Source organism: Sceloporus occidentalis, unplaced genomic scaffold (assembly GCF_023333645.1).
Source record: "Sceloporus occidentalis isolate IW3139 unplaced genomic scaffold, rSceOcc1.0.p SCAF_8, whole genome shotgun sequence".
Lineage (NCBI taxonomy): Eukaryota > Metazoa > Chordata > Lepidosauria > Squamata > Phrynosomatidae > Sceloporus > Sceloporus occidentalis.
Genome location: NW_028316988.1, coordinates 42,725,580 through 42,738,717, shown reverse-complemented (window position 1 = coordinate 42,738,717; position 13,138 = coordinate 42,725,580). Strand labels below are relative to the sequence as shown.

At 42.6% G+C, this 13,138-nt stretch overlaps 1 protein-coding gene across 2 annotated transcripts; it reads left to right on the top strand.

Annotated features, from left to right (window-relative positions):
• Positions 1 to 173: 173 nt before the first annotated feature.
• Positions 174 to 12,919, top strand: LOC149308771 (cysteine-rich hydrophobic domain-containing protein 2-like). Of its 2 annotated transcripts, none has more exons than XM_089536434.1 (6): positions 174 to 385; positions 2,695 to 2,749; positions 5,846 to 6,001; positions 6,216 to 6,272; positions 7,384 to 7,443; positions 8,931 to 12,919. In XM_089536434.1, the coding sequence occupies exons 1-6, from the start codon at positions 180 to 182 to the stop codon at positions 8,979 to 8,981; spliced, it is 585 nt and encodes a 194-aa protein (XP_089392560.1). In that variant the 5' UTR covers positions 174 to 179; the 3' UTR covers positions 8,982 to 12,919. The 2 variants fall into 2 exon arrangements, with proteins under 2 accessions (XP_089392560.1, XP_089392561.1); XM_089536435.1 differs by lacking the exon at positions 174 to 385 and adding an exon at positions 1,285 to 1,392.
• Positions 12,920 to 13,138: the final 219 nt, after the last annotated feature.

The window sequence follows — 13,138 nt, the reverse complement described above, 5'->3', positions numbered from 1 at the left end:
AATGCGCCTCAGAAGAAAACTACATCCCCCAGAATGCCTCCGCCCCTGGCTGGGATGCCGTCGAGGCGTCCGACGCGCGCGGCGTCACAGCGGCGGCGCGTGCGCAGTGGCCGCCTGGGCGTCGGCGTCGGCGGGGCGCATGCGCGGGGCGCGTTTTGCGGAGGGGCGGGGCGGAGGCAATGAGCGTGCTGCTCCCCAACATGGCGGACTTTGACACCATTTACGAGCTGGAAGAGGAAGACGAGGAGGAAGAGGAAGAGGAAAAGGAAGCGGAAGTGGCGGTGAGGAGGAGCGGCCAGGAGGAGGAGGAGGAGCCGGAGCCGCCCTGGAGGCCCCCGGAGGCGCCGGAACCCGTGGCTGTCAGGGGCGCCGGGCAGATCACTGTGTAAGGAAGGGGAAAGGGCTGGGGATGGGTGTCAGGAGTGCCTCTGAGCGAGTGCAGAGTGCCTCCGAGGCTGGCGCCTCGCTCTCCTTTCCCCTCTCTTAATGGAAAGGGGGAAATATAGGGTTTAGAAATGTCTTTATTTGGGGCTTTTATGCATCCTTAAAAAAAGGAAAGTACACACTATATATATATATGTGTGTGTGTGTGTATAGACATATATACATATATATATATATATATATATGTCTAAATGTGCATACGCATATGTTCAAATATATAAGCACAGATCTATATGAACACACAATCACTATACATAAAGCATAATATATATATGTGTGTGTGCGTGCACATATGCCAATGCACATACACATACATACACACCTATACAAATGTATAAATACACACAGACATGCGCATAGATAGGCACACATATGCCAATGTACATACGCACACATATTGAAGTATATATATATGTGTATAAAGACACACATATAAATACATATACACAAATATATATATACACACACGTATACAAAGATATATGCAAACGTACATACATGCACACAGAAACACATGGCATACATACAGTGGGCCCTTCTTATCCACGGATTTGTTTATCCACAGCTTGAAAACAGTCCAAGGAAATATGCATTCCAAATAGCAAAGCTTAGCCTTGCCCTTCTGTATGAAAAGGGCGCCATTTTACTCTGCCATTGTCTTCAATGGGTCTTGAGCATCCGGGGGCCCTGGACCCAAACCCCAGCGGAAACCCACTGCTAAACCTTTTCAGGATTGGGGTGCTTTTATCTCAGGTCTTTGCAGTGTGAATCCTATGAAATGTTATTCCTTCTCGTTCATTCTAGCGTTTCAGGCTCCAAAAGGAAGTAGTTCTCCATTCACTAAACCATGAATGAGCTTGTGAAACTTCCTGCCGTCGGATGTGGCTCATGGCCACTGGCTGAGATTGGAGGGCTAAAGAGGAACGGAGAACGGGAGACAGCGAGGAGGTGCCTTATCACACATTCAGAAAACACACACAGACAAGGGAAAGGAAGGCTAACACAAAATAACTAAAACATAGCAAGGCTCTGACACACACACACACACACCGGTCCTCTTCACTGTAATGGAAATAAAAGAAAACATAAAGAAACATGTTATTCTGCCCTTAGCAATCCAGCTAAATTACCCTACTAAAATGACTAACAATCACATCATTAGGTTTCTTATTGCTCCAAAAGTCCATAAGCCACTCTGGAGATGCCAAAGCCACAGATGCAGGAGAAACATCAGGAACAAACTCTTCCAGGACATGGCCACTTAACCCCAAAAAACCCCACAAAAAGCAATAGTCCATAAACAGTTTCCAGTCTTTCAATAATAATAATAATAATAATAATAATAATCTTCATTTAGCTTATCTTTTAGAAACTATGGCCCTATACAGACAGGACAAAATAAAGCTGCTTCAGGTCACTTTGGAGGCATGGTGTTTCAATGATGCATGCTTCCTAAGAGTCTGCAAGCTGAACCAAAGCTGCACTCCTGTCCTTAGGACTGGAGCATGGCTTTGATGCGGCTTCTGAACTCTTAGGACGCATGTATCATTTAAACAGCACACCTCCAAAGTGACTCAAAGCAGCTTTATTTTGGCCTGTCTGTATCAGGCCTATGTTAATTTGGCAATTTGGGCTAATTCAGCAATTTTAACCATCTATTCTTCCGTCTCTTCTTGATTTAGCTATCGATGATGTAGGGCAAGGATGGACAAAGAGAGACTGTGTCTTACTTATAGTGGCCCCATGAATTGATCAAGGACTGCTTGGTGATGATATTTGGGGAAGGTGTTGCAAAGTTCAGGTGGCATTGCTGTGTGATCCCATCCTGCGAAGGACCCATTGCGGACTGCGCTAGATGGTTGGTTACTTGGAGAACGCTTGGCAGGTCACTGGGTTGAGAAGAGAATGAATAGTTTAAGTGAGAAGAAAGCACCTAAACCCTTAACTTAACAGCCTTCTTCTTGCACAGAGTAGTGTTCATCAGGCTGCAGGCTTGAGGAAACTGAGAGCGGCTACTTACCCTTAGAGAAAAATCAATTACCCCTTCCGAGTATAATAGAGGGATGCACAACGTTTCTGGCTTTTCCAATCTCTGCTCAAAGGAACTGCTTCGCTTTAAACTGTTTAACCTCTATACATTTTGGAACTGATGTTGAAAATAGCTGTTTGTTCTAAATGCAAAAATAAGAGGCAAAAGCTGGATGTTTTATGTAGGACGGGTGGAAATGTTTTTTCTTCTTTGTTTTTAAGGTTTGGCTTGAGCAACAAGTTTGACACAGAATTTCCTTCTGTCCTGACAGGGAAGGTAAGTTGGGGTTTGCACCCACTTTAAATGGAAAAGATGGCTTTTCTTTCAAATGGTTGAGAGTGACCCCAAATACCTGTATTCCTTGGACGCTGCAGAGGAGCAGTCCATAGTCACAATTGTGGGTTGTTTCTCTCAGCATCTACACTGTGAGTACCAATACCTCATTTTGAGATGCTCTCTTTGACTTTCACAGGATTTTCTTTGGTTCCATAATCACTATGTCTTCTTTCTGCTGAGCTGGATAGCATATAAAATGTTAATTCCTTACATTGCAGCATTTTTGCTATCAGAAATGTGGCTGCCAGCTAAGGTTCCCCCCTAATAAAAATGAATTTTAACTGGTTTAAAATAAGCTTTGCAGCTGGCAGCTGACATACTCTGCTACTTCTGCTAATATTGATCTTGGGCTCAGGCTCAGTTTAACTACCATCCCAGTTTCTGACCACTGCTGTCGTATAAGGTGTTGTACCTGGCAGCATCTGTAACATACGTGTTTGGATCAGGCTGAATTAGTGTGGCGACTAACCTGGGATGTGCTCGGCTAGAATTAAGCCCACGATTCAGTAATCCCCAAAGAGCCTTCTGGCTTATAGGAGCGTGTCATGAAAGCAGTTAAAGTGTGCTTGACGGGTGCAGCGGTTCATGCCTCTGGGAGGAAGGCCCTCTGCAACATTAAACACTCTCTGTCTAGCTATGTAAGGCCAGTGACATCGTCCCAAAGCAGGGGATACGGACTCTCCACAATTCTCCATTGCGCAACCCATGATCATTTCCTTAAGCATCACATTCTCCCAGAAAACACAGTCATGTCCCTGAACCCTCACTGGATAAACAAGGCAGGATGCCAAGAGCAAATATTGAGGTTACCCAGAAGTTACAAGGAAGGTACCTTCCCATGTTTACACATAGGATCACAGAGAAAAAAGACTGTTTTTGAACTCCCAGAACCTGTATTTCAAGACTGCTAGGAGATGAGGGAAAAGTCAAAGTCTAGAGAGACATCTTTGAGGGCAGGATTGAAAACCCTGGGCATTTGTAGGTCCTGGTGTTTGTAATGGTTTTAAGAAGGATCACAAGATGGACAGGCATCTGAATGGAAAGCCTGGCAAAAAGATGAATTTACCGAAGCCGTGTTTGTACACCCTGTTGCAAATTTATGAATTTTAATTTATAGTTGGAACCCATGTCAGGAGAAAGGCGGCATATAAATAAGCCCAGGCCAGCATCAAAGGAGGGTCCTACAGCCTATTCAAAGATGAATGAATGTTGGAGTACCATTGAAATCTATCAAACCCACCTCTGAATAAATCTGATTAGGGTTGCTATAAGTTGGGAATGACTTGAAGGCACACAACAACCACTAAGATTGTGACTTAAATTGCAATAAAGCATCTATGTCTAGACTTGGAGTTTGAAAGGGCTGGGAGCTATTTATTTCTCTGTAATCGTGGTTATATCTTTGGCTGTAAGTACAGAGAGTAGGGAATAAGTTCGTCAATGTTTTGAACCATCTTCTCTAATGGAAAATGGTTTGTGGCTTGATTAGATTTTGCGTTTCCCTTTGGTTAGACAAAGAGATAGAGATGGAGACTGATTAGGATATGTTTTGGGGAAAACTGTAAGGTCCTTAGAATAAACCAAAACTAACAACAATAACCCATATTATCTCCCCTCCATATACAAGGCTTTAAGGTCATTATTTTTCCTCAATACCTGTCACTTTTCCATTGGTTTAATTCATTGAACAGGTAAAACCTCTGCAGTCTTTCCAGACTGCAAACACATTGCCTGGAGGTGCATGTTGGGGCAAGCTTTCCTCTGGATTCCACGTTCAGCTTGCAACCCGCAGCCTTTAAATCTGACCGCCTTCTTTCCTGTCACCTGGAGCGATGGGGGATCTTTGAGGAGGAAGGTCCAGCTTCCTATCCCCCTCTAGCATAAAACAAAATGAGGGCTTCTGTGGGGGAAATGGGGCTGGGAGGCAGGGCAGGGGAAGCCATAAAACCTACCCTTGGTATTGTGATGCCGCCCAAGGTGTGATTGATAGGGCCCTGAGCATGAGGGCCAAAGGAGGAGGTAGAGCAGGCCTGCTGGCCTTTGCTTGTTTGCTTCCCCTCCGGCATCCTGTTGTAAAATATTACGATCCTTCCCTCCGCCCTTAGTGCCTTTTATGGTGCGCTGGGCCTGAAAGGGACTGGGCTTTTAGGGTGTCGTCTGGCTGTGTTTGAGTGCCCCCCCTTTCTCTTTCAAACCAGACAAATTCCAAAGTTCTTAAAACTCTGTTGTACTGAGGACTGCTATTATCTCTTTGCTTGTTGTTTGTCGACTGCCAACATTTCCTCACTATTTTGAGGGAGGGCAGAGGGGGATGCATGAAAGGTTTCCAAAATAAAAGAGGGCCCCTTGCATCCCAATTCCACTGTCTTATTCCTTGTGCAGCTTTGCCGGCCCATTGGAAGACAGTATAGGGGTCCAGATGCTTCCTGTTGCTATTTTTAGGTATAGAGTGGATGTGTGTAAATATCTCATCTCTCTTGTCTTGCATTTTGAGAAACAGGAGGACCCTTAAGGCAGTCATCAGATCAGACAGTGACTAGATTTGTGCATGCAGCAAAAAGAAGTGCAGTTGGCCCTCCACATTTGCAGCTTTGACCTTTGAGGATTTGATTAATGTGTTCTCTCTAGGAATCTGTAGGCCTTCCAGTGCAACTCTGCCAGACGTTGATCAAATAGATATGCGGGAGAACCTAGAAGCTCTTAAAGAAAGCACTTCTCTGGGCATTTGTAGGTCCTCCAGCATGATTCTGTGATTAACTTCTGGCAGATGTTGATCATAGAGTTGCACTGGAGGACTTAAAGATTCCGCGAAGGTGCTACAAGATCTCTACGTACTGATTCTACAGACTAACACAACTATATCTTGGAGTTCGGTCTTAGCAATTACATTTGGCCATACCAAGCTTGGTGAGAGAGGTTTTAAAGAGTTTTTTTGAAACTCAGGATCATTGTAAATGTTATTTGAATATTTTATTTTCCTCTGCATCATATAAACCTTCCCCAGCAGTTAATTGTCTCTATCCCTCTCCTGTTCAGGTTGCCCCAGAAGAATTCAAGACCAGCATCAGTCGGGTGAATGCATGTTTAAAGAAGAATCTCCCCATCAACGTAAAATGGCTGCTCTGTGGCTGTTTGTGCTGCTGTTGCACCTTGGGCTGCAGTCTGTGGCCAGCTGTCTGTCTTACCAAAAAAGTAAGTACATCGGTCAGCAGCCTGCAGCTTCTCATCTCCTTGATTTCCGAATTGCTTTGGAGAAGATTAGCTGCCCAAACAAAGGCAGATTTTTAAAGATGCAGTTTGTTTGCCTCTTTGGTTTTTTGGTTTAATTTATACCTTGCCTTTCCCTCAATATTTTGGATAGGTAAAAGGATCTTTATTCTGACATAATTCTGGCTTTATTTCTTAGACGAGAAGATCAATTCAGAAGTTATTAGAATGGGAAAATAACAGATTATATCATAAGGTAAGGCGCTCCTTCAGCTACAGTGGACATTTTATTTCCCTTTCAGCTTGTCAGAGAATACAGTTGGTCCAAACAAGTTCTAAAGACTGATTAAAGACCCATCACTAGATTACTCTAGTGTGACCTGCAAGATCCTGTTAGGATTCTCAAAGTGTGTAATCTGTGCTTGTGTAGCATGGAACTCTGTGCATCAGTAAAAACCTCTGTCTGAAAAACAAGCATTTATTCCCTGTTTTTGAGGCAAATGCCTTAATTTTAAGAGGTTGAATTTGATGGCTTTTGAGTATTTACAGATAGCTATGTCAGGAGTGTAAGTCACCCTAGATGATGGAAGAAGAGATACACCTGATGTGAATGTCATGAGCCCAACTCTTATTCTAATGAAATAATGAATGAATAGTCTATACAATATAGCTGTTAGTTTCCAATTAGTCATTTCCATTGTGGCCCTCATTGCTCTCCTACAGTGGAGAATAAATTCTGTATGTACTGAACACTTGTAAGATGCTCAAGTGACATTTTTCAGCTTAGTGTGCCATAGAGCTACAGCTCACATTTTCCAGAAACAACATGAACATTGGCAGAAAGGTATGGTACTCCAGTACCATACTGGGACAGGCTCCGCTGGAGCATGATGTTCAGAATTCAGACTCACTCAGAGCACCTTTATCATCTTTAATCTCTCAGTAAGGATTGTAGCCAGCCTTTTATCTATAGAGAAGAGAACAACCATTAATTCTTTAAACGGAGACCCTAGTATCTCCAGTGGGTCTATACTCTCCATGTCTTTCTGCCTGCAGAGACAACATCTGACCTGATCTGATTTTTCTCCTCCTCATTTCTGCCCCATCTCCTAAATTTTGTACCATCTCGTCTGATGAAGTCCTCAGGAAAATTCAAAAGCTCATCCCATTTGTGACTTTTTAGTGAAGCATTTTCTTTCTGCTTTCATTTTTTAAGAAATATAATCTTAGCTACTTCACAGAGGCCTATGAACTCCCAAAATTGAAGCCTTTTAAATTCTGTTATGCCATATACCTTAATAGCTGTATTGTGCATATTATGTCTGTGCTAAGATAATGCCAAACATTATATTACTTCTTCTTTTAAGCTTGGCTTGCACTGGAAGCTGAGTAGAAGGAAATGTGAAACCAGCAATATGATGGAGTATGTAAGTAGTTTTCATTTTTTTTCATTTATAAGTCACTAGAGTAATGTAGATTTAAGTAAATATGGTTATCACAGGCCCTGAGCAAAGTGTACTTGATTTTTTGTTGTTGTTTTTAAAATGTGTGCATCTCAGCTATAGCTCTTAGGCAAGGTACTAGTCCTCATGGCTGGGGATATGAACGTGTCGTAACCATTTCATTTATATTGTCTGTATCCTTTGAGTTTCACAGGATTATGTTTATGAATTTTTGAGGCAGAGAGTGCTGCAATGTTACTGGAAATCTCAGGAGAGGAGCTGAATCTTCTGCTGGCTGTTTTAGTTATTAGGCAACTATGGTCAGATCTTTGGCTCCAATTGCAGTAGCTTTCCATGTTCACTGATGTGCCTCCTCTTTGTAGTATGGTTTGTGGGAAGGGGTTAATTTTTTGAGGACAGGTTTTGTGGTTTCAGGTTGGCCTGACTCAAAGCCAAGCTGCATGTTACAATTGGTGACTTATTTGCTCGCTGGTGACTTGCATCTGCAGTGATACAACATGGAAGAGAGGCAACTGTGCTCTGGTTGCAGCAATGTCTGTCAACAAGGGAGATTCATTTTAAGCTCCCCTTTGTTATGGACATTGCTGCTTCAGTGTGTGGCAAAAGCCCTTTCCTCCCACTTTGTACTCTTTATACAAGTAGAGCTGTTAAATGGGCAAAGAAACTGTTGATCCCAAATATAGAACCTGCCCTGGGCTGTTGCTGCCATCTAGGGGGAAAACCAACAACTGAAAGCCAACACTGGGTGCGTGGTTGTCTTCATGTTGCATGCCTTACGGGCGATGAAACTCACTGGCTGATCATGGGCAAGTCACATGCTCTCAGCCTCAAAGGAAAACAATAGCAAATCTCTTCTGAACGAGTTTGCCAAGAAACCTTAGGGTCACCGTAAGTTGGAAACAATACTCTATAGCAGCAGATATTCCTTGGTGGCCTCCCATCAAAGTGTTAACCAGGCCTGACTCTGCTTAACTGCCAAGATCAAATGGGATCTGTTGCCTTCAGAGTCTTTAGGCCTGGAAGCCAGCTATATTGCCCACTTAAAAAGATGGAAACTGTCTAATTGAGGTACTGCAGGATCTTTTCTGGGGTTGGGAGAGAGAGCAAGTTGCAACTGTGAGCCTCCATATTTGAGCTGTATCAACCCATGCGGCCAAAAGGCCTTGAGAAACAACCACGTTTTCACTCAGTGCCTAAATAAAATTAGTATTGGTTTCTCGCTGTCTTTAGGTAGATCTGGGAAAGATCTGTGTCTGAAACCACTTTGGTTGCTGCCAGTCAGTGCTCATAAGACTCAACTAGATGGACCCAGGGTCTGATTTGGCATAAGACCGCTCCATGCGCTCCTTTCCACGCATGCTCAGTCCCCATCCATCCCTTGTCTGATGCTCTGTACACTGGGAACCGAATGTAGAGGTTAACGTCTCTTATGTTTCCCCCCTCTTCTATAGGTAATTCTAATAGAATTCTTACCAAAATATCCCATATTTCGACCTGACTGAGGAGTGCGCAGTGTTGCCTTCCGTGTTACCTGTCATTTCCTACCCGTAGTGCCTTGTAGGGGATGTTGGAGAGAAAGAAGATGCTCTACTTTGCTCTGATTTTTTTAAAAAAGGAAATCAAAAGTGTTCTTTGGTAGAGTATTATTATTTTTGGCTTTGTTGCTTTCTTTTGTTTTAAGAAGAAGCTCATTTGCACATCTTTTTTTAAATGTTGAAACGACGAGGCTTGTGTGTGCATTCTTGAATTTATGTTTGTTTTTAAAGCAGTAACTGAAAAACAAAAGTTACCACTGTGGATATCATATTGATGCTACCTGTAGCCTTGTTCTCTAAGCATGCTGCCTTATTAATTTCCAAACTGAGTGTCTGTTTTCCAAACTCAAACAGTATGTTATAGTCTGCATCAACTACAACCTTCACACTCTTTTCGACGATCAAGGTCTGCTTACAGTAACAAGTATAAATTGTTTGATAGCCTGCTTGCATACGAGTTGCAATGAACAGTCCTGGTTTTGTCCTGCACTTGCAAAGTTGCTCATCTTAGATTTGGGGTGGATGGGAGGGAGGGAGGGATGGGTTAGTTGCTTTAACACCACAGTTTTGTAAATATTGCCTCGTTGTATAATATGAAATGTGGTATTACTACGCCAAGGTTTACAAATATGTAATATAACTAATTGTTTTGCCATTTTTCTACGTTAAGATTTATTACGGATGATACCTGTAAGCATCCTTCTGACTGTACAGACCCATTCATGTGCCACATGTTGAAGCCATAATGGGTTGGTACATACTATTGATAGTTGGGCTCAGGTGCACTTTGTTTAATGAATGCAAAAATGCATCACACGTCTCTGTTTCCAAAGGTGTTCATCACAACACCTGAAGGTTTAACGTATTGAACATGTATGGAATCCAAAGAACCGCCATTTCAAACAGAGGGTTGGACTCCTGGCTTGTGTTTGATTCTCGGCCGTCCTCCAAGACAAACAGGTTTAGTGTGTGATCTGGCGTTGCAGAAGGTATTGAGGGACTGCCATTCATGGAAGAAGGGAACAACCCTGTGTCTGGCTGAAGGGGTTCTTTGGTTTTCTGCTGTAATCTTTACATACCAAGTATATTATTTTAGGAGCAAGCTAACTTAGGTCCAAAACACACTGCAGAAATGAGCCAGAGCAGTTAAAGCGGTCTCAAACTGGATGATTTCTGCAGTGTGTTTTGGAGCTTAATTCATAGGTGTGGGTCTTTTGGTATTTTATGAGGTTTCTCAGTTGAATCAAGGGCCAGGGCTCCTGTACCTTTAATAACTGTGTAGAAGAGGGGATTTCTTCAGGTGTTACTTGTCATACAGACAGCACCTGCTGAAATCCCTTTTTCTACACAACTCTTAAAGGTACAGGAGCCCCGTTCCTTATTTCACCTGGCAACCATATATTGTGTTGAAATTAATGGTACTGAATGGAGAATTAGATAGCAGGATTAGACCTTGCAAAGCTAAAAAAAAGGAAAAATACAGCGCAAAATGAAATGCGGCATTGTCTTGCTTTTCCATTTGAGGGTTATGTATTGCCAAATCCAGGATTGTATTATTTATTGCCTGCTGCTGTCACAGACATTTCTTAGGTAACAGTTCATTGCCTGCTCCCTTTGAATAACCCAGAATGCCCCAGCCCTGTCCCCCAAATCTGACTCTCCCCCCACCTTGCCTCCAAACTGAAGTGTCTTTTTCTATAGTGTCTCAACAGAGAGACGATCAAGTATGTTTTCGATGCTACTTGTAATAAATTCTGAGCCCCGGTTGTGTGTCTCTTTAGCCAAGTCTGTTTTGGTCAGTGATTATAATAGCATTTCAGTCCCATTTCAGGTGATTCTAATGCCGTGCCAAGTTGAAAATGTTAACTTTCCTCTTTTGGGCAGTATGTCTCAGTTTAAGGAAAATGTTCTCTAAAAGACTCAATTTTTCTTAATGTAGAAGTAAACCTCTTCTCTATTAGATTTACTTCCAATTATTTTTGTTTCTTCTTATTTTTAGACGTGGTTTAAATGTTTGCCGTTTTACATACTCACTTAATTCCAAACTTTGCTCTCTAAAGGGGCCATACTTGCAACGGAGAAGAATCATTGCTTCTCAAGACATTTCTCACGAAGGAGCCCTGGTCCAGTGTCGCTACTCATATAGCAGTGGCAAAGAGTATTTCGTCATTGACACAAGTGTTGCATTTTTATGAACGTTTCCCTGCCCATCTTGTCTTAGGCAGGCAATGCTAGTGTAGAAAGTTCCCACTATAACAGTTTGAAGCTTGGTTACACAGTATAGCATCCTCACTGTTGTTGGCTGAAAGCCTTTCTGTGTGGCTAGTTATCTTAACATCTACGTTTCCATAAAATAGATCCTTTTTCTTAAACTAGGAATACATGATGCCTGTGCCCAGTTCTTGGTGATAGGCAAATCCAGCTCAAGGCCTTTTGCTCCACTTCCGGAATGGTAGGTGCTCCATACATTGCACCATGTGCTCCCAAGTCCTTTGTGGCTTTGTAGATCATTCTGTCTGCACCCTTTGACTTCCTCCCCAATGATTCAAGTGGTTTGCTCCTTTCTTTCCAAGTCTTAAAGTGGTTTACCTCTGTGCCATTTGGCCAGCCTTCCCAAACACACCTTTCCTTTTCTGCACCACCTCAGTTGGCGCCCAAGTAACAGAGGAGAAAGTGCCTTGGATTGCTCCAATCCAAACATGACAAGATACAGAAACAATCCAGTTTGAGACTGATTGAACTGCTCTGGCTCACTACTAGGGAATCCTGGGAAGTGTCATTTGTCGTGGCGCCACAGCTCTCTGGCAGAGAAGGCTAAATGTCTCATAAAACTACCAATGCCAGAATTCCCTAGCATTGCGCCAGGACAGTTAATGCAGTCTCAAACTGGATCATTGCTGCAATGTGTATTGGCTAGAAAACATGTCTTTATTGACACTTTGAACGTCTCAAAAGTTATTGAGATAGGATTTACCTTTGCAGATTCATACCCTGATTCATTTTCCCCTTCTGTACCCTTTAAAAAGTTTATTTCTGCAGTGTGGATGGGACCGCCGAGATGAGTACCTAAAGTGTTTCATTGGCAGAATGGGAAATGCAACCCACATTTGCTCTTGCTGGTAGGGTCCCATTGATCCCTGCAAGGTTTAGAGCCATTCTGGCCATCCTGCGTGGCAGAGGTCTAAAGGTGCAAGTGCATGCCATATAAACAATCATAAAAACAATCATGAAATGAGTTTGAGCACCAAGGAGTAAGCTGTGTGAACCTTTTCTCCTGTGAAATCCTACTCCTTTAGCATGCAGATTTGCAGTTCTGTTGGGAAAGTGGGCACAGAATGCCATAGCAGCTGGTATTCTCCCAAGCCAGCATGGCATCAAATCCAGGCCCAATCTGGGCTCAAAAAGGCTGAACCCAGTTTTAAAATAGCCCCAGCACTTGCATTAAAGGTAGCCTGTGTTTTCTTTTCCCCACACCAAACTGCAGAATATACTTTTATTAAACTTACCCGACTCCCGCTAAACCCGGGAATCCCTTTTCTTGTGTGGGTTTAAATGTCAAAACTGCATATGCTTAACTGTGAATATTGCATTTCAGCATCCTGACATTTTGACCAATCCTATTAAACTGAAAGCACTAGCAGTGAGCAATAAGGATGTGTATGTGTATATATATATATATATCAAAGCATTGTTAATGCTCAGTGTAAATAGTTAACATAAAAGATGTTCATGTTCTGCAACTATGTGCATTTTCTTATTGTTTATGGGTATATATATCTTTGTTTAAACTGTATGCATATTAACTAAGTCCTTAACACTTCTGTTCTGTTTACAAAATTATCATAGCCACTTTTTTAAATAGGACCTCATGCCTTGAAGTTTTTTGGAATAAAAGCCTAAATAACCCTTTGCGTCTTGTGACTTTATGCCTTGGACCTCTGACTCTTTCTCCGACGTCTGGATGAGCTGCTGGAGTTTTGTAGAAACAACCCACCATTTTGGGAAGCTTAAACGTTTCTCTCGGCTCATGCTTTCACGATGCAGTTGAGTTTGGCAGGTTATGCCTGGTCTGTGAAAGCTGAATTCATGCGTGGCAGCCATGTTCAGGTATGATAAGAGGACAG